The sequence below is a fragment of the Corella eumyota genome, chromosome 1 (genome assembly GCF_963082875.1).
Source record: "Corella eumyota chromosome 1, kaCorEumy4.1, whole genome shotgun sequence".
NCBI classification, from domain to species: Eukaryota; Metazoa; Chordata; class Ascidiacea; order Phlebobranchia; family Corellidae; genus Corella; species Corella eumyota.
The window spans coordinates 584,351-611,320 of NC_137490.1; the positions used below are offsets into that span (position 1 = coordinate 584,351).

Sequence of the window (26,970 nt, forward strand, 5' to 3'; positions counted from 1 at the left end):
CAAGCAGATTTTAGGCACAGTAATTTTTAAAACCAAATATAAAAATTGGCAGTCATTTATGTGTATTTCAGCACATTTAAAAAAAACAATATAACATTTTTTTATACACATTAAGAATATAATAAAAAACTGGCAAGAAGTTTATGTTTTGCCTTTTTTAACAAGAAAATAAATACAACAAAAAATTCAGGTTGGCAGATTTTGAGATTTCTTCCATAAAAACCACAGTATTAATATCAGCGCAATAAAAAAAAAAATTCAACTTTCAACATTTACCCAGATTTTTTTAAATTTGTGCTGTTGATACAAACAAAACACAAACCAGAACCTGTCCTATACTTCTTAAAGAATGAGTTTAAATTAGCAAGCCTGTTTAAACCAAAGTAAATATTATCATTTACATGAGACCTAGGCTTCCAAGCTGGACCAATCGACCCAATAACATTTCTATGGTTGTTAACTTGAACAAAATCATCCATAACCTCAACACTGACATGGTCGAAGTATTGGAATATATTTCCAAGTTTAAGATGAGCTGTTAGGTTACCGGCTGATAAAATATCATTTTCACGATCATGGTACGTAAAGTTGAAGTCACTAGAAGTAAAAAATAATTTTTTTTGTTTAACTATTCACTAGTTAAAAAATGAAGAAGTTAAAGATGAAATCATTTATAATAAAAAAAGTAATCCTAAAAGCTTTAGTGCCGTTAAATGAAGTGCTTTAAACAGTTTAAACCCCTGCTGAGCCAAAAACAATTGGCAGCTTATTTTTTGGACAATTATAATCAACACTATCCCAAACTGTTAAAGACGACTTGATGCAGTAACTTATGTTTAGGCTGTAGGGACGACTTTTCCATATCAAAGATCAATAAATACAAAGAATTAGAATCTCCCATCGTTAATAAAAAAATATAATAAATGTCATGGCAGCAGTGGGAATAAAACAGCTACTACCAAAGTCGCAACTGTTATTAAACCAAAAAGTCAACAAAAACTAACTAACCTGTAAGCAAGCAAAACATCGTTATATCCCACAACCTCATTTAAATCCCTTAACTGTAAATCCCCAATAGTCCCAACTAATCCATTTGCTGAGTTTTTGTCCCCGATGTTGAAGTGGAAACGAGATGGATTGGAATACCACAAATCAACAGAAACCTGCAAGTGCAATTTTATTTTAACTTTTTTTAACTGTTTTACATTTATTTTTTACCAAAGTAAAATCAAACAATTTATTTATTTTAGATGATGCTTTGTGATACAGAAATGGAATTAATATTCAAAAAAAAATTGTAACAAAATAAGGTTTTTAAGCAAATAAAAGGGCAATTTTAATAAGGTCTTGATTTAATTAACTAAATTTGTAAAGTTTTTAATGTTATAACATTTTATACACACAATCAACAGTTTTATTTATTTTGTAGGCCTATAAATTTAACATAGGTCAACATGATATATATTATCCAATTTGCAACCAAAAAGATGCAAAAAAGTTTTTAATTTAAATACTTTTTACCTCAGACTAAAAAAAATTTAAATTCTCTTACCGAACTTAAATAAGTTGTATTAACTGACAACACTGCCCTCATGTTGCAACTATCCCCTGAACCACCCCCCCAAGTGGGTGGTTGTACGAGGTTGGCATAATCATCCTCGATAAACCCTGTGGTCTCGCCTGAGCGAAGGTCAATTGTTTTGTCACAAGTTGCTTTCATACAACTTCCTGGAAGCCCTAGAATTTAATAAAAATAATTTTTATTTTTTGTTTAAATTTTTTTTGTATTCATTTATCTGCAATTAGGAAGGTCGACTTCATGACCTCAGCCTAAAGTAACATCAGTTTCCCTGACTAAGTCTTAAGTTGTTCCTGGCAGTTTGAAATATAATTAATTATAATTGCCCGATAATTAATTTACTAATTGATTTTTTTCTATGTAGGAGTTAACCCTTTTTTAAAGCCTTCCTTAAAGGTCTTACAGCAGGTAAGCAGCAGGGATTAAACCCTGAACCTATAATAGAGTAGAAATGCCAGGTGTTCCAACCAGAACACTATGTTGCTAGTGGTCATAAACCTTATATCCACAAACTCACCCTCCCATCTGAAGCTATCCCCTCTTCTCGTGCAATTATAACTTCCCGACCTTCTTTCAATAAAACCAGGAAAACACTTTGACTCACAGTAGGAACCAATCTCATTTTTACGACTACAAACATAAAAACCATGGATGGTTCGGGGTGGTTTTAGATCACAAAAATTTTGTTCACATTGCCAATCTGGTGATAATGGTTGCCACTGTAAGTTCTCATCGCAAGTCTAAAAAATAAAAAAATAAATTTTGTTTAATTTTAGATTTAAAATAACTTTGAAATGTGTTGACTTGGTGTTTTAATACTATTAGTCAATATGGTCAAGATTTTAATTGTCATAATATAGTTGCAACTCTCAACTAATATTTGTCTTCTATAATTGCCCTTGCATCACAAACATCAGTTTTATTTTTTATACAATTGTCCTTTTAATTGTTGTAACATAGTTGCCTGCTGTAACTACCTACACACGACAAACATCAGTTTTATTTTTTATACAATTGTCCTTTTAATTGTTGTAATATAGTTGCCTGCTGTAACTACCTACACACGACAAACATCAGTTTTATTTTTTATACAATTGTCCTTTTAATTGTTGTAACATAGTTGCCTGCTGTAACAACCTACACACGACAAACATCAGTTTTATTTTTTATACAATTGTCCTTTTAATTGTTGTAATATAGTTGCCTGCTGTAACTACCTACACACGACAAACATCAGTTTTATTTTTTATACAATTGTCCTTTTAATTGTTGTAACATAGTTGCCTGCTGTAACTACCTACACACGACAAACATCAGTTTTATTTTTTATACAATTGTCCTTTTAATTGTTGTAATATAGTTGCCTGCTGTAACTACCTACACACGACAAACATCAGTTTTATTTTTTATACAATTGTCCTTTTAATTGTTGTAATATAGTTGCCTGCTGTAACTACCTACACACGACAAACATCAGTTTTATTTTTTATACAATTGTCCTTTTAATTGTTGTAATATAGTTGCCTGCTGTAACTACCTACACACGACAAACATCAGTTTTATTTTTTATACAATTGTCCTTTTAATTGTTGTAATATAGTTGCCTGCTGTAACTACCTACACACGACAAACATCAGTTTTATTTTTTATACAATTGTCCTTTTAATTGTTGTAACATAGTTGCCTGCTGTAACTACCTACACACGACAAACATCAGTTTTATTTTTTATACAATTGTCCTTTTAATTGTTGTAATATAGTTGCCTGCTGTAACTACCTACACACGACAAACATCAGTTTTATTTTTTATACAATTGTCCTTTTAATTGTTGTAACATAGTTGCCTGCTGTAACTACCTACACACGACAAACATCAGTTTTATTTTTTATACAATTGTCCTTTTAATTGTTGTAACATAGTTGCCTGCTGTAACTACCTACACACGACAAACATCAGTTTTATTTTTTATACAATTGTCCTTTTAATTGTTGTAATATAGTTGCCTGCTGTAACTACCTACACACGACAAACATCAGTTTTATTTTTTATACAATTATCCTTTTAATTGTTGTAATATAGTTGCCTGCTGTAACTACCTACACACGACAAACATCAGTTTTATTTTTTATACAATTGTCCTTTTAATTGTTGTAATATAGTTGCCTGCTGTAACTACCTACACACGACAAACATCAGTTGTATTTTTTATACAATTGTCCTTTTAATTGTTGTAACATAGTTGCCTGCTGTAACTACCTACACACGACAAACATCAGTTTTATTTTTTATACAATTGTCCTTTTAATTGTTGTAATATAGTTGCCTGCTGTAACTACCTACACACGACAAACATCAGTTTTATTTTTTATACAATTGTCCTTTTAATTGTTGTAATATAGTTGCCTGCTGTAACTACCTACACACGACAAACATCAGTTTTATTTTTTATACAATTGTCCTTTTAATTGTTGTAATATAGTTGCCTGCTGTAACAACCTACACACGACAAACATCAGTTTTATTTTTTATACAATTGTCCTTTTAATTGTTGTAATATAGTTGCCTGCTGTAACTACCTACACACGACAAACATCAGTTTTATTTTTTATACAATTGTCCTTTTAATTGTGGTAATATAGTTGCCTGCTGTAACTACCTACACACGACAAACATCAGTTTTATTTTTTATACAATTGTCCTTTTAATTGTTGTAATATAGTTGCCTGCTGTAACTACCTACACACGACAAACTTCAGTTTTATTTATTTTGTAGGCCTATGAATTCCCCACTAAGCTTCATTATAAATACACAGGCAAATTATTGTTTCATTATATACTGAATAATTTTAGCAAATACAGATCTCTAGAACAACTTTTGCAGAACTTTTTGATTTGCAAAATGTAGCTTAAAATCTGTAATGTTCCCATTATGTCAGGCTTAATAATTATACATATACAATTCATTTTAAAGGGCGTCTATCTTCTCTTTGTGCAACAAATTTGCCAGGTATTAAACAAACAAAATTTGTAAATAACTTTTACTTTAGGTTTAATCTATTTTAATAACATAATACAAACCTTGTATCTCCCATTTAAAGCTGGGTGTAAACCTACTGGACAGTTTAACCCACAAGTTGACCCAACTTTGTGGCCATCTGTGCATGAGAGTAGTAACTCGGTGGCAGGTATTGGACATGTGGCACATTTAGGAAGGTTACCACTCCAATTTCCATTTGAGTTACAAACACTGTAAAATTTTGAAAATTTATTTTTTAAATGTAAAAATACAAATCTAAAATTAATTAATTGTACTAAAAAATATAATACTCTATTTCTAAGCAACTGTTTCAGTTATTATTATAATTGCAAATAACAAATTATATTTTGTTACCTTTCATTGGGTCCAACCAGTTTATAACCATCCCTACAACCAAACCTACAAACTGAACCTTCAATGTTGTCTCTGGTGCATGTTATAAAGTGCAGGGTGGTGTTGATCACACCAACATGGTCTTTGGGTTGGTTAAATGGTGTCAAATCAAATTCTATTCTCGCAATTTCAAGAGATTGATTATTTTCTTTCAATTTGATCGAGTTTAATTTGGGGCACATATTAGGGTCCCTACAACCCCAGGTTTTGTTGTTTATTTCAACCCAGCTCCCATTTAAACATTTTAGTAATGGGTTGGGGGACTCAGTAACAGGTAAAGTCCCATGAGGACATCTTAAGGTGCAATTTAAACCCCAGTCTCCAGGTTCATGGCAAGTCTCCATTCGACAGAGTTCTAGAAAAAAAAATTATTTAAAGGCAAAACTTTAAAATAAAATATTAAGGTTACAAATATTTAAGAGAATTTTTGGTTGACTTTCTTCAACATTTTTAAATTATTACCAATTTCACAGACTGCACCAGTATATCCCACACCACAATTACACATTGGTTCATTTCCATTGTTAACAATTGTTCCATTGTTTAAACAAATAATTGAATCCTTTCCAGGTATCTCTGTTGTGTAAATTACCGAAGTTGTGAAAATTATATCAGACAATGTTGTATTTATTATTGGTTGAGAAAAACTTTCTGTCATGGTTTCAGATTCTAAAGTTGGTAAAATTTGTGTGGTATTTTTCAGCAACATTGGCTGTGTTGTTGTGGGTAAAGCTGGTTTCATTGTTGTTGTCTTTTTAGTTGAATTAAAAACTGTGGTTAAGGTATTTTTGGTTTTATTTTCTGATATTGAAATTTCAGTATTATTTTCTAAACTTGGTAAAATAGTTGAATTATTCAAAATATTCTGTGAAGTTGATGTTAGAGTGTGTTCAGTAACAGAATTTATCACATTATCAGACACTGTACTATTGATATTATTTTCTGATAATGTGGAATTTGTTATATTCTGTGGTTCTGTAGAAGAATTCATGGTTTGATTCTCAATCAACTTTGGTCTGGTTGTTGAAATAATTTGAGTGGTATTGACCAATAACATTGGTTGATTTGTCAACATTTCAGATGTATGCAAACTCGTGCTTAATTGTGTTGAAGTAGTTGTTATATTTTGATCCAATATTGCAGTTTTAGTTGAAAGTATTTCAGTAGGGTTAACAGTTTGCAATATTGTAGATGTAAATGGAAAAACAGTTGTCGAATTTTCATGATTTAAAGTTGAATTTTTCACATTTTTAGTTGTATTGTCGGGCAATGATGAATGTATAGTGGCGGAAGTAGGTAATGTAGGTTTTAAAGTTGTACCTATAGTATTATTTTGATCCGCAATTGCATTTACATTTGTAATTACATTAGATTCAGTGGTTAAGATTTCAGTTCTATTGTTCCTCACATTAGAGTTAAGTGTTGTGACTAATTCTGACACACTGGATTGTAGTTCAATATTGGAAGGAGTTGTTAAAATTTCAGTTGTATTTTGAACTAAAGTTGGTACTGTTGTTGTTGTAGAAATAGTTGTTAAATCCGCAGTTACATTTGTTGTTGAATTTCTACTTGGGTTAGTTATGTTGTCCTCATTAACTTGAATTTGACAATTTGAACCAGTAAACCCACTTGTGCATGAACAAATATATCCCAACTCCAAATTACTTTCAGTTTCAGTACATGTTCCTAAAACACAATTACTTCAAATTCAACAAAATTGTTTTTTAAAAGATTTTAAACAGTAATATAAAGTTAAGCAGTTAAGTAGTCCAGGATTTTTTTTGTTTTTTTTAAGCATTTAATTTTTAAGCCTTTTATCTTAATTTTGTATGGAAAGTAGATTTTTTTTTATAATTTAAAAGAAGCTGAAATAGCTTTAACTTACCACCATTTAAACAAGGGTTTGGGTCACAAACAGAAATTGAATCGGTGCAAAATATTCCTTTATAACCATCAAAACATTCACATTTAAAACTCTCAACTGTATCTAAATTGATAACAAACTAACTGTTAGGTTTTATGAGAAATAATAATAAAAAATTAGCACCATTAAACAAGAAAACAATTAAAAACATTGTTTTTTCTTTGGCCCCAGTTAAAATATTCACCCTAACATTTACTCATGTCAGACTTTTCACATCAAATTTTAGTTTAAAGATAAGTATTTTACAGTAAATATAAATAGGTCAAATATAAGTTAGTCAATGTAACAATACCCACCTTAGGAATACCTTAAAAATGAAGTTTTTTACACTAAAGATATTTATACAAAATTTCAAAATAAATACCTACCATTACAATATCCAAACTTGCAGGGTTGATCGTCACAAGTTTTAGAAATTTCACAGAAAACTCCTTTAAACTTTGGATCACAAGAACACTTAAAACTAATCTCATCCTCGCTACAAATTCCTTTGTTCTTGCATGGATTTGTTCCACTCATGCAGTAACTTGTACGAGATTCACACTAGGCGGAAAAAGAGGGTTAAGAATATTAAAATGTAATTATTAAAGTTTATCAAAAATAGGACTTATTAAATGGCTAATAAATACAATGTCGAAGATAAAAATATATACATTAAAAAATGCTTTACATCATACAATCAAAATTGAACAAAAGTTGATTTAAAAAAACACTTACCCTGTCTCCTGTAAACCCTAGTGGACAGGCACAGGAAAAAGTTCCTACCAAGTTTGTACAAATATTATTTAGACCACAAGAATTTGGATCCAAACATTCATCAATGTCATCCTACAAAAAAAATTAGAAATTAAATAAAATAAAAAATATCAATAAGAGTTTAAATTAAAGTAATCAATGCAGTAATTAAATGCAAGACTTAAATGAATATATATTGTTAAATATCAAATACAAACAAAAAAAGAAATTTTGACTTTGCTGAAAATCATGTTATAAAAGATTCTTAGCAGTAATAAATGCTAACTATTTTTATATAGATTAGGTTACAAAACATTAAACATTTACCTCACAAAATCTGCCTTGATATCCTTCCAAACAATCACAGATGAAGGAACCATTCATGTTTGTACAATTTACTGCCTTATCACAAACCCCGATGCTACATTCATCAATATCAATCTCACATCTCTCTCCTGTGTATCCATCACTACAGTTGCAGCTAGAAATAAAAACAAGTTTTATATTAAAAAAGATTTTACTGTAAAGTTTTATCCACATTTCAGAAAAAGATATATACATACTACTGGCATTAAACTTTTTGTTTAAATATATATGTAAAGCAGTAACCAGAGCAGTAACCTCAAAGACTCCTTAATTTTTAAGGGTTATATTAACATTGAACAAGACAAGAAGGTGTTGTTATATTGTGTTTTTTAAAGGCTAAGTTGTCATTAAGTTGAATTGAATTAAAACTATAAAAAGTAACTATTATTTTATAATTAACTAATTAAATTTGTCATAAAAATAACACAAAGTATTATACACATTAATATATAAATTTTTAAAGTTTAAAATTATTTTCTGAAAATGATTTTTTTTAACCAAACTAGAAAATAAATATTATTAAATATATGCAAAAGCAAATAACATGTTTACAGGGAGAAATTGGTCTTAAATTACTATTATCATAACATGAAAACACATTTTAAGTTCATATTTTGACAGAAATTATGTTAGTTGCAAGTAATGGATGTTTACCAAATCTCAATTTTCTGATTTAAAGCTTAGATAAAATTATTTTGAAAGCTTTTATGTAATGTTTATTGTTATTGTAAATCACAAAAATGAACATATTTGTTCAAATCTTAAACTACACTATTTAAAAATAAATTAAAACCTGTATTAAAAAATGTTTTAAAATATGAGAATTTACAAATATTCAAAAATATTTTAATCCTCAAATTATAAATTATTTTGTATTTAATTTATCCTTAATGTGGCAAGGTCGAATGCGCAACCTAAACATAAAGTAACATTAGTTACCCAACCCAGTCTCGAGTTGTTTTTGGCAGTTTGGGATATTATAGATTATAATTGCCCGATAATTATGCTGCTGATTAAGTGTTGGCTTAGCAGGAGTTCATACCGTTTATAGTGCCTTACTTAAAGCCACTACAGCATAAAAGCAGTGGGTATTTAACCTACAACCTCATGGCGGTAAAGCTAGTGTTCCAACCAGGTCGTTTAAAATCAAAAACACTCAAACCCACCTAAATGATCCAGGCTCCCCTTGAATGCAAGTTCCTCCAAAACAAGGTTTATCCAAACATTCATCCACATCCAGTGAACAATTCACTCCCTCATATCCCACTGCACAGTTGCATTTAAAATCATTTACTCCATCTATACATTTACCTGAAAAACAAGATAAAGTTCAATGTTTATTTTGAGTTATATTCAACAGGACACCAATTAAACTTAAATTTTGAATTCAAACAAAAAATATATATCTTATTCGAAAAATATAAAACATAAAAGTTTAAAATGATCTAAAAAAAACTAATGATAATCTGTAAAAATTATAAGAAAATGCTTTTAATATTATCAAAAGGTCAACACAATATTAAACAAGTATACTTTTAAACTTGCTTAGAATATTTTACACAAGTTTAGTTAAAGTAAAAGGGCATAAATATTAAATTGAATATAATCTTACCTCCATTTTGACAAGCATATGGTATGACATCACAATCATCAATGTTCTCCAAACAATGAACCCCAGTAAATCCTTTATTACATATACACATATAACCACCTGAATAATAAAGTTGTCAGTTTCAATAAATATCAATGTAGCCTACTGGCAGCGTAGTGTAGTGGTCACAACTTTTGGCTTCACTACATGAGGTCGTAGGTTCTATCCCCACTGCTCTCATGCTGTAGTGCTCTTGAGTAAGGCGCTATAAACAGTATAAACTCCTGCTAAGCCAGCAATTTATCAGCAGCATAATTATCGGGTAATTATGATCTCTATAATATCCTAAACTGTCAAAGTCAACTCAAGACTGGGTAAGAGTTGTTATTCTATTTTTAGGTCGTAAGTCAACCTTCTAACATCAAGAATAAATAAAAAAAAATAACAAATTGAAACTAGTTTATATTTATAAAATAATGTAAGTCACTCACCTACATACCCCATACATTTTCCCTTTCCGCATGGTTTTGTATTACAGGGGTTGTTATAGGAACAAATCTCACCAACATATTCCTCACTACAGTTACATGAAAAATCTAAAAATATTTGGAAAAAACTTTTTAATTACAAATTTTTTAAAGAAAAAAAATAATTTTATAAAAAATGCCTAGGTAATAAAAAAATTGAATTATATACAAAAAAAATATCAGATTATTAAAAACTTTTACCATTAAATAAATCTGTGCAAATCCCTTTATTTTCACATGGATTGGGGTCACATTCGTTTATTTCAGTTTCACAAAATATTCCTTCGTATCCAGATTTACAATCACAAGTATAATTCAATAATTCATCAACACAATCTCCATTCATGCACTTGTTCTGATCACAATGGTCTATATCTGTGATGTCATAACAGTGTGTTAGTTGTCATGTTGTTAAACTTTACATAAATTAATGTTAAAAATAATTTAATCCATTGTTTTAAATACAATGCTAATTGTTTTGTTTGTTTATAAACAATAAATAATTGAAAATACCTTTACAAGAATAAGGTTGGAAATCCCATTTATAATTCTCATTCACTTCACAACTATAATTACATTTCAATAATTCCCCATTTTTTAAAGTCTAAAATATTAAAAATTAAGTTAAATTGTTACAAAATGATATTGTAAATGTAAAATTTTAAACACATTTAAGGCCATTATCAGATTTAAAACTCTGGCAGCGTGGTGTAGTGGTTAGAACACTTGGCTTTACTAAATAAGGTTCTGGGTTTGATCCCCAATGCTCTTATGCTGTCTGGCTGTAGCGCCCTTGAGTAAGGCGCTATAAACGGTATGAACTCCTGCTGAGCCAGCATTTATTCACCAGTATAATTATCGGACAATTATAATCTATAATATTCCAAACTGCCACAGTCAACTTGAGACTGGGTTAGGGTAACTGTTGTTACTCTATGTTTAGGTCATGAAGTCAACCTTCCCACATCGAAAATAAATAAATATAAAAAAAACTTTCTCTAAAAAACTTATTTGCTACCTATTCACTGGCAAAGTATAAAAACTGTTTTTAATTTTTATCCAATTCAAAAAATTTTTTTCAACTCACCTCACAATTTTCTGTTCCATTCCCCACCAACTTAAAACCCTCCTTACACGTTAACGAACAATTCGAACCCCCTAAAAACTCCCTTGAGCAATCAATCACTTCCCCTGATCCAACTTTAATAGGTGGACATTCCTTCTCTGTAACACACGAGTATTGTTACGTCATAACAAAGGGAAAGTCCCTATTAGTGTTTGTTACCAATCGTAGTGAAAAGAAATTTATTGTTTAACAATTTTATTCAAATTATTAATTTACTAAAATGCAATTTTTAATTAAAAATAAATAACATAAGTTAACCTTGAACTTACCAACACATTTCCAATCATGTGACGACCAATTACCGTTGTACAAACACCTTGAACTCAAGTCACCTTTGACCACGTAACCTTGGCAACATTCAGGGTTACAAACCGACCCAGCCTTTAAACAATTAAAAACATCATTAATACGATAAATAAAATTTATAAAAAAAAATATAATTTTGCAAAATTTTATCCTCGATATGGGAAAGTCGAATGCGCGACTCAAACATAGAGTAACATCAGTTACTCCAATCCAGTCTCTAGTTGACTTTGTCAGTTTTTGATATTTTAGAACATAATTTCCCATAAGGAAAGCTGCTGATTAAGTGCTGGCTTAGCAAAAGTTTGCACAGTTTATAGCGCTTTACTCAAGGGCGCTACAGCATGAGAGCGGGTGAAATAACTAAAAGTCTATTTTTTAAAATAGAAATTCGATTTTGATTAATGAAATAACATTTTTAAAAACTGCACTTATCGGGAATCGAACACCGAAACTACCTGGTTTAAATTTGTACAGTCGAGGTCAAAACATGAACTCGGGTTGACGAGTCGATTTGATTGACAGGTCGTTTGTTGGATCGTGTTCTGGGCTCCACATAGCTTCGTGGCTACGTCACTACGGAAAAATAATTTAATTAATTGCATAAATTTTTTTTCTTAATTAAAAATTGTTAAAAATCCAACTTTTAGTTAAAATTAAGAATAAGTTTAATTGGTGCGTCATAATAATAACTTTTTTTGACGTCATTTTCCTTAACTACGCAACTAAAACGGTATAATACATATGACATCACACAAACACAAAAATGACGTCACAACTCACTTGATAATGGTGAATAGATCGACGAAGTTACCGATGACGCTGTGGGAGTAAATACTGTCAGGATCGGATGAAATCGTGTCGATCTCTGATTGGTCAGCGTCTTTTATTCCGATCGCAACAACTTGGGATATTTCGTGTAAACGTCGAGATGGAGCTGGGAGGAAATATTTTTAGTTTTAAAATATAAAGCCATTTTTTAAATATGGTATCCACTCATATCAGCGAAATCTATTTGACCGAATTGACATATTACCGAGGAATTAAAATTTTGAAAACTACATTTTACCGAAATCTATTTTTTTTAGAAATTTATCTGTAAAGCATGTTTATTAAAATGTTTAGTAAAGTTGGATTTTTTTATTGTTTACTTTAGTTAAAGAAAAAATATTTTAATTAGAACTAAGACATGAGTTTTTAGGTTAGATTCCCACTACTGGCAACTTGTTACGTTATACTTTAACAGCATTAAGCCAAACCCCAATCACAAGTTTAACAATATTCAAACTAACCTAACACTTAATAAATAAATTAACACTTTTAACATAAAAAATAAATTAAAAAAAATTTACTTTCAATTGGGTCAACTTGGGACTTTCCATCAGTTATAAGTACGGTCACGTGGGGTTTATCTTGTCTCCTTCCGGACCCGGGACCGAACTTATTATCTAGTGCGTAATATAAAGCTGATCCGGTCCTGGTGCCCGTGCCCAAATATTCAACATTTCGAATCGCCTAAAAAACATTTTTTTTGTTTTAGTTTAGAATTAAAACTTATTCACAATTAATTAGTAGTAAAAAAATTTGTCAAATGCGGTTAGCTGGAATTGAACCACAAACTACCAAAAATCAGATTTTAACTTAAAGTTTGAAAATGTTTTACAATTAATTCTACTAAAAGTATATATTAAACAAATGCTGTTAACGGGAATCGAACCATTAACTACCTGTTGTAGAGCATCCTTGTTGGAGTAAGTATCATAATTCCAATAATCTCGAACTCTTGAGTGGTAAGTTATAAGAGAAACCTAAAATAAAAATAATAATCAAACAAAAAGTAATCAAACAAAAAGTAACAAATTTTGGCTCGAAGATTAAATATATATGACGTCATATTAATCTTAATATTGTGACGTCATAAAAAATAGTTACGTCATAATAGTTTAACAGTGTTGACGTTAAAACACTAATGTTATGTCATACAAACTACCTTAATATAACCTCAAAGAAATCAATGTAATAATGATGTCATATTATCGATATTATGACGTCATGTACCTGTACATGTTTGGGACCAATTTGCACGGTGTCGATCAACCTCCTGACAAAGTCTTTCATGATGAGGAAGTTGCTGAAACCAATGCTGGAGGAGGAATCGAGGATGATTAGGAGATCAAAAGACGTAGAGCAAACTGAGAGAAAATAAAAAAAATTATTAAAACCGGATAGAAGGTTTAATCTTGTGCGTGGTGTAGTAGTAAGAACAATAAGCTTTACTACATGAGGTCGTGGGTTCAATCCCTACTGCTCTCATGCTGTAGTGCCCTCGAGTAAAATGCTACAAGCGGTAAACTTTTGCTGAGCTAGCACTTAATTAGCAGCTTAATTATTGGACAATTATATTCAATAATATCCCAAACTACCACAGGCAACTCGAGAGTGGGTCAGGGTAACTGATGTTGTTACTATGTGATTAAACTGTGAAGTCGATCTTTTCACATCGAGGATAAATTAATAAAAAAAAACAATAAAAAATAAAAGGTGTTTATGAAAATATAAAACTTTCAGTGAAAAAAACAAAGTCTAAACCTCATTTATATCATTTCAATCAAAACTTTAAATTGCTTAAAAGTTTACAAGATTAATGGCGATATAATCTGTTGAAAGTGTTGTAATTCTTTAACATTAAACAAACTCAAAACCGAAATCAAAAACATAAATCACCTGCTGTTTATTTATAGCGTGACATTAATATTTATTTTAATCAAAAAATCAACGTTTGTATACAACCACAGGTTAAACAAGTTTTAATTTAATTTTAAAAATATTTTATTAAATACCAAGTTTATTTTGATTCTCAAATAAGGTTTTAAACATATTTAAAACGTCAAATCCGCCATTTTTATTAAAAAGTATTTGTTGATGAGACTTAACTTATATTTAGATCTAAACAACAAATACATGGTTTTACGTTTTACGCAAGTTTCACGTTTTATTAAAACTGTTGAATGTTCATTGTTGACAAATTAATATTGTGGTTATTTGGTAATTAATTAAAAACTCAAACGAGAACTTTAATTAAAATTTTGTCAGTTTGTTATTAGTTAAATATATTTTTATATACATGTTAAACGTCAGGGCGTACGAGCAAAATTAATTTTTAGGGACCTTTAGCAACAAAAAAAATCGTAATCAAATTAACATAAAAACGTTATTATATAAAAAGCGAAAAACAGGGAATTTTACGGTTTGTATTTTATGTATAATTTGATCTGAAAATTATAAAGAAAAAATATATTTACTGGGTTTGGTGACCATGCCATAACATACTTGAAATCTTTATGTAAACATTAATACTTTTGGTATGTTTTAAATCATTAAATTAATTTTGTCATTTTTTCCCGTCGCATTGTTGTAATATTAATTGTATATCGTATTTATTATTTACTTTTATCAATGTGCGAAAAACCAAAATAAAAAATAAAATATATTAATATATGAAACCAGGGTTGTGTTACTGAAAATGAAATTGCCGTCGGGTTTTAATTAAAAGTTTTTTTTTTGCATTAAAACAAAAACTACGGCTTCGACTAAGATTAAATCAAGATAAAAATGTGTTAAAGTTAAAACAAATGTAACACTGAAAATGAGATTGCCGTTGGGTTTTAGTTAAAAATTTTTCTACATCAGAAATAAAAAAAAACTACGATAAAATGGATATAGAAATGTGTCAAAATTTAATTTATAGAAAAATATAAATAGTTCCTTTAAAACCCTTAAGGTGCTAGTTTTATTATGTTAAAAAGTGTGCTTTTATAACGTGTTTAAGCTATTTGTAAACGCTGGGCTTAAGGGTGAATAATGTGGCAATGGTGCGGCTTATACAGACATTTTACCCTTAAAAAGTACCCTATTGTTACATGTTTTAAGCTATCTGTAAATACCAAGCTGTTAATAATGTGACATTAGTGCGGCTTAGACCTAAAACTTTTTGGCTCTTAGTTCTATGTCAAAATCATTATATATATTACATTATCTAGAATAACAACAAAACAGGTAAAAGAACTTACCTCCACACGTGGCCACTTTTCCTGTCCAATAGGGACCGAGTAGGGGTGAGTTGGAACAAGTGCGGACCCTGCTACCTTGCAGGGTGAACCCCAACCCATCGTGGCAAGAATAAGAGCAAGTTGACCCCACTTCGTTGGCTTTCGTGCAGTTTAGAACACCGTGGATAGGGGTAAGAAGAGGGGTGCAAGCTAAGAAAAAATTTTTGATTAGTTTTAATTTCATTTTTTTATTTTTTTTGCGTATTAAAAATATATAAATAATAAAACTTGGTAAAATATTTATATTTGTTCGTCCAATTTATAAGCCTATAAATTTAATAATATTGTTGTCTGTGAAGCCCTTTCCCAAAAAAGCTTTAATCTATATAATAAGAAGCTCAGTGTACGATCGTTTAAGATATGCGCAATTAAAAGGTATTTTAAATAAATAAGACTTGTTGGTGGACTATATATAAAGTACAGTGACAAATATGACCAATTTATAAGCCTACAAAATACACAAAACTGCCATTTGTGGTGCGCGGTCAAATTATCGCGGGCAAAAGTTAGTTAAGAGTTGCGACCATATTATGACAATAAAAATGCTAGTTATAGGGCGAGGTGTCGACTATCAATAATAAAAAGAATATTTACAATAAATTGTAGCAAACAAAATAATTTTCAAATAAAAGGAGGAGATGGTAAAAATTAAAAAACAAAACTTTAATTTCTGTAAAATTATTTTTATTATAATTATTAGACAAATAAAAATAGCTAAGTTAAGGTATTTATCTTCGGTATGTTAGTTTAGTAAACTTTATCTACAAAATAAATATTTAGAAAATTAGCTTTAAAAATAAAAAAAATTTTATCTTTATTTATATTTTACAAAGTTGTTATCAAATATAAGTAGAAATTGTTGTTTTTTTGATGATTAATAAAAAATTACCAAAGTCTAAATAAAAACAACATTTCTAACTCTAATCAGATTGTTAAACATGAATTTTATGTTTTTGGTTTATTACGAATTCACAACCGAATAAACTTGTTTTACTACAAAAAATTGATTTTATATTTTTAAAAATGGCGGATTTAAATTTTTACTTGAAATACAAAGTCCAAGTTACAGGCAGCAATTAAAATTTATTTTAATTTTAAATATATGCAATTTTATATAACTTTGAGCTGATTAAGGTATAGATATAGTTATTAGGTTAATAAATACAATTTTGGGACATAAAAAATGTCAAAAAATTTTAATAATATTTATTTAAAATTGCCCTGTTAAAAATATTTTAATAATTATAATTATTTTTCTAACTTACACTTACTTTAGTTGACCTTCCAAACCTAAACTTAATTTTAGGTTAAAAAGAAATTGTTAAATAATTTGTGACGTCACAATTAAAACTATCTATCTAGCATTGTTACAATTATAATTGTGTTAAAATCGTGATTATTATCAAACAAAATAAACAATCAAAAACAGATAAAACTTTAAAGTTATCGAATTCCAGATCTACGCAAATTGAAAAGTTTTAAAATTTGTTTACAATATTTCGAGTTTTGTTATTTTAGAAATGATTTCAAAAATGTTTGTGCGCGTGAGGCGACGTCGCGACCATGCATTAGCAACCACAATGCAAGGTTTGTTACGTCATAATACCCGAAGGTACTTGGCACAAAATTCTAGAATTTCCAACTTTTTTTTAACCGAAAATTTTAATTTTGGTCACCTGACATTTCTGTTTTTAAACTTAAACTTGAATTTCTTGTTTAAAATTTTGACATTTTTATAAAAATAGTTAAACTTGAAAATTAGGAATTAAATTAGAATAATTGAAAGATTAGTTTAGTTTATGGGTTTTTAACAAGGTGTTAAAATGTAATTAATGATGATTTAATTGTTATAAATAGAAGACTACAAAAAATTTACCAGTTTTAAATTTATTTTATTTCAAAATTTAGAAAATAAATTAAAATTGTATAAGATTATGTGTTAACGGAATATTTTTAAAGTTAAATGCGGGATTTTATTTAATTCAAGGGTTTTTATTTTTCGTTATTGATTGTTTGAATTAATTTTAAAAAAGAAGTTTTTACTATCATGAAAAAACACGACTTAAAAAATCTTAATTTTAGATGCACTTTTAACATTAAAATCTGCAATTCTGCAAAATCAAAATTTGCTTTTGACAACAAAATTACATTTTTTTATATTTTATCTCGGTTTTAGTAATTTCAAACGTAAGTTAAATCCGATAATGTATGATTGATGACGTATAAACACTAATTATGACGTCGACATTCAATATTTTTGATTACATCAACAATTTCAATAAAAGATAAAGTCGCAAAACTTAAATTTAAACTAAAGTTGATTTGTTTATGACGTCACTATGCCTATAGTTGCGTTAACAATGCAGCGCGAAGTGATCCAAGGTTAACAGATGCTGATAAAGATCGAAAATTAACTTATTAGAAAATATTTGATGTCAAAATATTTAAACTAACACCAACCATGAAATATCGTCGATTAAAAATTCGATAACTTTCTTGTTCTGTTTGTTTTAAAACAATCCGATTGTTCGATTACAATCAAGATTTTAAAACAATGTAAATTTGACTAAGTTTGTTTTAATAAACGGAGTTTTGTAACGTCACAATATAAAATTTTATAATAAATCGTAAAAAAATATTTTTTTAAAGTTTTTTTAAATTTTTTTTTTTAAAGCGCCATTTTATACAACCTGCACGTTTTTAGAAAAAAAAATTGATAATATGTTTAAAATTAGGCGATTAAAATGACATTAATACGATTACTATAAACTTTCAAAGTTTATTATTTAAATAACTGCATTTATTTTTAAACTACGAATTAAAAATTTGATTTTTTTTGGTTTTCAGTTTATTTTACCACAAAATATTTATCTTTCAAGAAAACATTTTTACTTTGACTTAAAATAGTAACTTGGCAATTTAATTTAAAATATAATAAATTCGAAGTTCGTTAATTTTTTGTGGCGAACTATTTATAACAATTAAATCATCATTAATAACATTTTAACACCTTGTTAAAAACCCATAAACTAAACTAATCTTTCAATTATTCTAATTTAATTCCTAATTTTCAAGTTTAACTATTTTTATAAAAATGTCAAAGTTTTAAACAAGAAATTCAAGTTTAAGTTTAAAAACAAAAATGTCAGGTGACCAAAATTAAAATTTTCGGTTAAAAAAAAGTTGGAAATTCTAGAATTTTGAGCCAAGCACTTTCGGGTATTATGACGCAACAAACCCTGCATTGTGAAGGTTAATGCATAGTCGCGATATCGCCATTTTCAAAAAGTTTAAAACACAAATATTTAGTCAAAAAAAAATCTCAAAAACGTGATAAAAAAATGAAATTTTGTCGTTTTTGTCATTTGTATTAAACCGCTCTTTGTAAATCGTGTTATACAAAACTTATAAATAATAATTAGTGATAATATCGATGGCGCACACCCCTTTCTATACATGGTTTAAAGTACGTAAACCGATTCGAAAAGGTTTGACATTTATTCGCCCATTTTTGCGTGGCTTAAAATTTACAAAAAACTGTTAAAATTTTACTAATTAATTTCTGCAATTATTTTACATGCTAATTAAGTTTTTAAAAAAATGTTTGTTGTTAAAAGCTATTAAAAAAAAAATTTAACAATAAAAATAATTTTGATATTTTTAAAGACTTTAAAAACAATTGATTTCTGCAGTAATTTTAACGTTAAAAAATATAAAAAAATAACAGTTTTTGTTACAATTTTATCTATTATTAACAAATAAAAAAACGAAATTTAAAACTAAAAATACTTTTGATATTTTAATTATAAGAATAATAAAGAATATTTGTTTTTTTGTCATTTTATAGAAAAAAAAAAACTAAAATTAAAAACGAAAATAATTTTTGTTATTTTTAAACTAGTTTTAAGATTGATGACGTATGAACGTTAACACCTGCCACCCAACTAATCCAATATATTTAAATCTAATAAACATCACATTTAATCACTAGCCTAACACCAAACCAACCACATCACATCGACTACACCTTTTTTCTATATTTGAACGAAAACGTTTCAAGATTTTACATTTTGTGGTTTAAATAAAATGTAAGTTATGCGAGCTTCCATTCGTTTCCAAGTATTTTAATTTTATTCTTTTTTATTTGATGGATTTTAGTAAATTATTTAAAAAATAGTTTTTTGTAATATTTTTATGTCGTAACAATGACCTGATGACGTAGTTAGCTTTGATCTCAAGTTGAAAATTTTGAAAATTCAATCATTTTTAATTTTTAAATTTTTAGTAAATTATTTATAAAATAGCATATCGTTTAATTATTATGACGTCACATTAACCTGGTATGACGTATGTAGCTTTGACTTCACGCTGAAGATTCTCGGCAGTCGATTGAAGTTCCTCAAAGTCAGAAACTCGATAAATCCTCAAGTTATTCCCGATAACTCCACTTGTTATGAGTTGTAATTGAGTTAAGTTATATCCGTTCACTCCAATACTAAATATCGTGATATTCTGTGATAAAAGTAAAGGTAAAAGTTAAGGTAGAAATGTAAGAACTGAAATCTGGCAAAATTTGCTATTTTTTGCTAAAATTTAAGTTGATTTTCAATTTTTATAACTTTAAAGATAAATTAACACAAAATAAAAATAAGTTTTGCATTTTTTTATAGTTTAAGACCAAGAAAAACCCAATCTATTATGTATATTACATGATAAAATAACATTAGCATTTTTAGAAAATATTTTAAGTTCTTACAGCTTTAAAAACAAATATAAATTCAACAGCAAACATAAAATCTTAAATTACACGACAACAAACTCCTTTTACCTTTTAATTAGTCATGTTAATTATATAATTATGTCACATGAATATAAAAGCCTCGACTAGATTCGGCTAAAAATGTTGTTTAAAATGCAAACTTAATTCAAAAACAACACCACCGAATTATGTAGGGGCAAAAATTAAAAGCATTTAAACTTCATTTAACTTAGATCTAAACTTGATAAAAGGTTTACAATAGTGTCTTGGTTTTGGTTTTTAAAGGATTGAAAGATAATTCTGTATATTGGGTTAACACCAATGACGTCATAAAACTTGTTTTTTAACATTTTATAATTTATCAAATAGCTCATATTTGTTTTTGTGTGTTGCAGGATTTTAAAATAAACTTGTTTGTTAAACATAAGGTTAAAGTTTGCTATTTTCAACATAATTAATTATTTAATAATTATATAATCAATAAAATTATGTAATTACCACAATTACGTCATCTATTTATAACAGAGCTCAATAAACGATTTATGTTTTAGTCTAATTTTTGGCCTTTAAAATAAAAACTACTCTTTGAAATTTGTAGATAAATTCAGGCACATAGTGTAGTAGTCAGAACACCTGGCTTTACTACATAAAGCTCTGGGTTTAATTCCCACTACTTTCATGCAGTAACGACCTTGAGTAAGGCGCTATAAAGGTTATAAACTCCTACTGAGCCAGCACTTAATCAGCAGCTTAATTATCGGGCAATTATAATCTAAAATATCCAAAACTGCCACAGGCAACTCAAGACTGGGTTGGAGTAACTAATGTTACTCTATGTTTAAGTTGCGCATTTGACCTTTCCACATCACATCGAGGATAAAGATGTATACAAAAAAATAGTCAAAAAAATAAAGAAAATACCGCGTACCATGTTTCGTGCGTGCTCTGCCGCGTACCTAACCTCATCCACAGATGGTCCATCAGTGAGAAGAATCATAATCTGGCTTGCACTTTGTCTCCTACTGTGCGTGAAATCTTCCATCACTGTTTTATTGATCGCTGCTCCGGTGTACGTGGTGTAGCCCTATGACATCACAAATAGTATTGTTGTTAAATATTTGGTTCATTATATCACATATCATAAATTTTTTTAATTAAAAAAGAAAATATCTTTAAAATAATATTTAAAAATTAGGTAAAGTGAAATATGTTATGCCAATTTTGAAGTGCTCTTGGAATAAAAACAACAAAAAGTATTATTATCCCGTCGCATTGTTGTAATATTAATTGTCCATCGTATTTATTATTTACTTTTATCAATGCGCGAAAAACCAAAATAAAAAAAAAAAAATTATTGTAAGAATAAGGTCAATACTGAGTTCCCATTTAAATTTGCAAACAGTTTTATCATTATTATTAGAGGATACTAAACGACCACTTTCATGTAATTTTGCAAGAACTTGACATCAAGTTTATTATTTCAGCTTTAAATTAAAGGTTTTGTTGTTTGCTTAGCTGTATTGAAAATCATTGAATTTTTGAACCAAATACCAGGTTAAAACTGCAATTTCTAAGTTGTAAATATTTTGATAAAAGTTAAAAACATTTTAAAATTGTGTTTAAGCACCGACTATATTAAATTATTTTATTTTTATAGAAAATTCCAGTTATTAATAAAAAGTTTTTAACTTAAATTTAAGTTAAAACTACAATCCTAGACTTGAAATTATTTGTAAATATTTTAATTATAATAAGCTTACAAACAATTTAAAGAATGTATCAAAGTTGAATGCACAACTTAATTAAGTATTTTTTAAATGTTAAAAATTTTAGCTAAAAATCAAGAAATAAGATAAAAAAATAATGAAGAATTTTAAATTGCAGTTTTTGAAACTTTGCAAAATTCTAATTATGTAATTTAAATTTTGACGCATTATTTCTAAAAACGTAAATGTTAAAAATGCGTAACTTTTAAGTTGACCTTTCACGTGTAACTTTAGGTCACGTGACTCGGGTAACAATGATCAAATAATCCATGTTTGTGTGTAAATAATAAAAACTTAAATCTTCAAATTGTTGACATTAATTCTCGATTTAATGTAAATATTAGAAAAGTTAATCAGTCAAAATTTAATAAAAATTCGAATTTTTTTATCATAAACCGATTTAATTTAAAGTAATTTTTAGCGCGCAATAATGAAAATTAAAAAAAAAAAACAATTTTTACAATGCAATTTCATTATAAAACAATCCCTAATTGTGACGTCATAAACTCACCATTATGTCGATGTCGTCCACTTTTTGTTTAAAACATGTTAGAGTTTTACATTCCTTGATATTAATCTCGGTTTGAATATATCTCTGGTTGTGAAGAGGTTGGTTGCGATACCAGTGTGAATATTGGACCAGACCTAACCTGACGTTGCCTGAAAAATAAAAAGTCTTTAAAAATAATTGGTTTTAGAGTTGTATTTATTTATCCTCGATGTGGGAAGGTCGAATGCGCAACTTAAACATAGAGTAACATTAGTTACTCCAACCCAGTCTCGAGTTGACTTTGCCAGTTTGGAATATTATAGATTATAATTGCCCAATAATTAAGCTGCTGATTAAGTGCTGGCTCAGCAGGAGTTCATACTGTTTATAGCATCTTACTCAAGGGTGCAGCATGAGAGTAGTGGGGATCGAACCCAGAACGTTATGTAGTAAAGTTAAGTGTCCTAAGACTATCGCAATTTAATCTTGCAAAAAATAAATCAAAAAACGTCATCTTTAAATATTTATTTTAATAAAAAAATGTTTAAATAATTAACCCAATAATTATTTGCTTACCGTTAGTTAACCCCATCTCAAAAGCTGAAGCGACATTTTTCACCCAATTTTTCACCAAACCCCAGTTTTGTTGCCCGTTGTATCTAACCGACCCTGACCCGTCAATCAAAAATATGACGTCAGCCATCTGGGCGGAGCCTAAATAAAAAAAGTAAAATTTATTTTTAAAGAAATCGCAAATTTTTAAAACAAACGAAAATTTAGCAATTTTTTCACCAATAAGTCATTGTTTAAATGATTGTAACGTGACAATCAGAACAATGAGTCACTTAATCGATTCGTAATACTCGAATACTTTTAATTTGTAGTGACGTCATCAAAGTATTAAAAAACCGAAATTCTTGTAAGATTAAAATAAACCGAAAATTCCCCAAATTTAAAAACAGAAAACGCCGCAAAATCTTCAACAAATAGAACATGACGTCACAATACCTAAACAATAACTAAATAAACAAAAATTCCTAATTAATTGTTACGTCATAATATTTACCGCTTATTACAGGTTTCCAGGCCGGAGTGACCGAACCACGTGACTGAATATCAGGGGTTATTTGAGTGGGAACAAATGACGTCATGACCTCGTGACGTAATCCCGCGGTCAAAGGGTGAGGTTGATGAGGTGGAACGGGTTCGTTGTAGGGAGTTACTCCTTGTGTGAGAATAGTTTGTAATAAATTAAAAAAATAAATAAAAAAATAAAAAGAAAATTTTGTCGAGTTTTTGTTCAACATTTTTAAGTTTAAAATTGTTTCAACATTTAGAACTTTTAAATACAATATCTGCAAAAATAAAGTTTGTTTTCAAAATAAATTTTAATCAACTTTTAAATTTAAAAAATACTTTAACTAAAACTTTCTAAAAATTAATATTCCTGTTTGTTTTTTTTTCTTGAATATAAGTTAAAAACAAAAATCAAAAATTTTTATAATTAAAAATTCTACACGTAAAAATTGTTTAAAACATATTTTTTAAATTAAACTTTTAGTTAAAAAAATTTTTGATAATTTTGTAAAAAATAAACCCTCTGTCTGCCTTATTTTCTAAAAATTAAGTTTTTCTACACAAGTTTAAAAACCAAACCAAAATTTCTCATTATTAAAAATATTTTACGTAAATTCGCGACATTATTAAACAAATTAAGCTTTCAATAAACCACCAAATTTAAATTTAATTACAAAGCACTTGAATATTTCAGACAGATTTTAAACGTTTTAAAATTAAATATTGTAATTAACTAAATCGTCCTGGGTTTCAGTTTTATAATTTTCGTTTTTCGAAATATTTTTATTTTTAGAATTCGGAGAATTAAAATCAAATAAATTTCGTCAAATTTTTTTAGAAAAAAGCAATCAAAATTTATATATAAAAGCTAATAAAATAAAACTATTTAATAAAAAGTTTATAAAATATAGAAACTTTACAAAACTATAAAAACCAAGACGCGGTAAATTAATTTAAAAAAAATGAGTTTTAATTATTTGCAATTTTTAAGACATGTTTTTTTACTAAAAAAAAACAATTTTATTTTTCTATAATTTTTTAACGTGTTCTTACCAAAATTTTAAAAAGTTTCTAAAAAGTTTACATAAAAGACAAACTCTACAAAACTAAAAAAAAAACCTTGCAAATTATTTAAAAAACCCCAAATAAAAATTTTAATTTTTTTGTAATTTTTGAATACGTTTTTTTCTACCAAAAAAACAAATTAATTTTTTATGTAATTCTTTAACATAAAAAAACAAACATTTCAAGCGAAATGAACACAATTCGGTAATTATTCACCAAAGGCAAAATAAATCCCTTCTTACTTAAGATTGAGGTTAAATTTGACATTTCTTCAACCTGTATTTGACCAAGCAAACAAGCTAACTAACATGAGCTTAGACGAAATTAATTTAAAATCTAAATCTAATCGTTTTAGAGCAAATATATTTTTCAAAAAATGTACTAAAAAATACAATTTTTAAAAACTTTAAAAAAAATTTGTTCGTTTCAAAATTTGTATTAAAATATTAGAAGATTTTACACTTTAAAAAATTAAGCATAATTATTTATTTATTGCTTTTTTGAACTTACATAAACTGTCCTATCCTACTGAACTTGCAAACACCTATTAATACGTAACAATGTCTAAACGCGACGCGTGCTTCTTCAAAACTAAAACAATCGAAAAATTTAAATCCTTCTTTCTAAGGGCGTTGTTCTAAATTAGAAGTTCACTAAAAAATCTGAGAATCCGTTAAATTTAAATTGATTGGGCGTTTGCTGGTAATTAAAATACTCTAAAATTTTTACGAGCTTACTTAGTTGTTTAACGCACGTCTGCTTCTATATTAACTGCACACTTTTTCGATAATTTATTCCTTTTAACCTAGAAGCCTTAGGCAATCTGGTGAGAAAAAACATTGAAATATAATCCTTAAAACTGGCTTCAAAATCACGTAAACATTATTCAACTTTAACTTCAACTTCGGGTAATTTTTGTCATTTTTTTTGCACGGCAAAATTTTTATTTTTACTTATTTTAAAAACTTCTTGTTTACAACTTACGACCTTATTATCTTGTTCAGCTCGACACGCTTTTTGCTTAATTTTAATTAAACCAAAACAAATAAAACGTTAATTTGTTGCGGATTTAATTTAATTGTTTACAAAAATTAAAATTTCCAATATTAGCAAAAATTTTGATTGATTTTTATTAATTGTCATTGGAAAAAAAACGTCATTGTTTTAGAAAAACGAAGTCTTATGACGTCATAATATGCACGCGATCGCGAAATAACATTAATCAAATTTTTAGAAATCTAGAATTGTTTTTATTGTGACGTAAACAATAAAAGGTAAATTTAAAAGAATTTTAATATTTGAACAAACTAAAATTGTTTGCCAAAAGCGGGCATCCTTTTGTGACGTCACAATAATCAATTGTTAGTACACAATCGCCAAATAATGACCAGTTCTTAACATTTAAAGTTCATTAAAATTAACGAGCGAAAAGTCAAAAAAAAAGTTAATTTAAATAAATTTAGCGACAGAAATTAATTAATTACGAAAACAGATCCGAAAAGTCGAAATATTTACAAAACAAAGATTTACATAAAGTAGCGCGCGTGTCTTTACTCTTTAGAAGGTCAAACAATGTAGGATTATGACGTCATAACAAGATATTATGACGTGACAATTATGTGGGTTTTAAAGTTGAAAGTGAATCGGGTTTGTAATTATGACGTCATAAAGACAATAAACAAGCGCGTTTTTTGTAATTTAAAACTGTTGTAAATTGTGTGGTTAAAGATAAGGAAATGTTTTAAGTTTTAAACCGGAATTTGGGTTTTAAATTTCAAATTTATTTTTAAATCCCCCCAAAAAGAAGTTTTTACTCTTTTTTTAAGAAAAAAATTACTTTATTTTAAACTCAAAGTTTTTACTTTAAGATTTATGTAAAAACTTAAGATTTTATTTGACTTTTTTTTTCTTTGTTTTTACAATATGATGACTAGTAACTCTGACAAGATAAAATTATTAATTTCAGGTGACGTCATAGTGATGTAACAATCAACTTATTTCAGCCCTGATAAACAAATAATTTTGCACTCAACCCAAAATTTGAATTTCTCCATAAATTTGAGGTTTTCAATAAAACCCGAAAATATATTTAGGTGTAAATAAGAAAATACGAAAATAAAAA

The 26,970-nt window shown here is 28.1% G+C and overlaps 1 protein-coding gene across 1 annotated transcript; it reads right to left on the reverse strand.

The window, feature by feature from the left end:
* Positions 1 to 18: 18 nt before the first annotated feature.
* LOC145763807 (uncharacterized) lies at positions 19 to 23,873 on the reverse strand. The gene is made up of 29 exons (XM_082575332.1): positions 23,773 to 23,873; positions 23,283 to 23,420; positions 22,728 to 22,876; positions 21,379 to 21,534; positions 20,029 to 20,203; positions 15,653 to 15,841; positions 13,641 to 13,774; positions 13,310 to 13,390; positions 12,935 to 13,097; positions 12,366 to 12,519; positions 12,041 to 12,158; positions 11,549 to 11,660; positions 11,241 to 11,377; positions 10,667 to 10,757; positions 10,355 to 10,528; positions 10,118 to 10,222; positions 9,648 to 9,746; positions 9,202 to 9,346; positions 7,997 to 8,150; positions 7,652 to 7,762; positions 7,303 to 7,477; positions 6,896 to 6,997; positions 5,473 to 6,696; positions 4,972 to 5,365; positions 4,659 to 4,827; positions 2,097 to 2,319; positions 1,553 to 1,737; positions 1,009 to 1,163; positions 19 to 597 (listed from the first exon to the last, which is right to left on the reverse strand). Exons 1-29 carry the CDS (start codon positions 23,855 to 23,857, stop codon positions 273 to 275), a joined length of 5,622 nt encoding a protein of 1,873 aa, XP_082431458.1. The 5' UTR covers positions 23,858 to 23,873; the 3' UTR covers positions 19 to 272.
* Positions 23,874 to 26,970: the final 3,097 nt, after the last annotated feature.

What these genes read in the sequence shown, in the direction of transcription:
- LOC145763807 (XM_082575332.1), bottom strand. Translation starts at nt 23,857, where the DNA reads ATGACGTCATTTGTTCCCACTCAAATAACCCCTGATATTCAGTCACGT. An exon ending in GATCTATTCACCATTATCAA is followed by an intron (nt 12,159 to 12,365) that starts GTGAGTTGTGAC and finishes ATTTTTCCGTAG; the next exon opens with TGACGTAGCCACGAAGCTAT. An exon ending in ATATGCTTGTCAAAATGGAG is followed by an intron (nt 9,347 to 9,647) that starts GTAAGATTATAT and finishes CTTGTTTTTCAG; the next exon opens with GTAAATGTATAGATGGAGTA.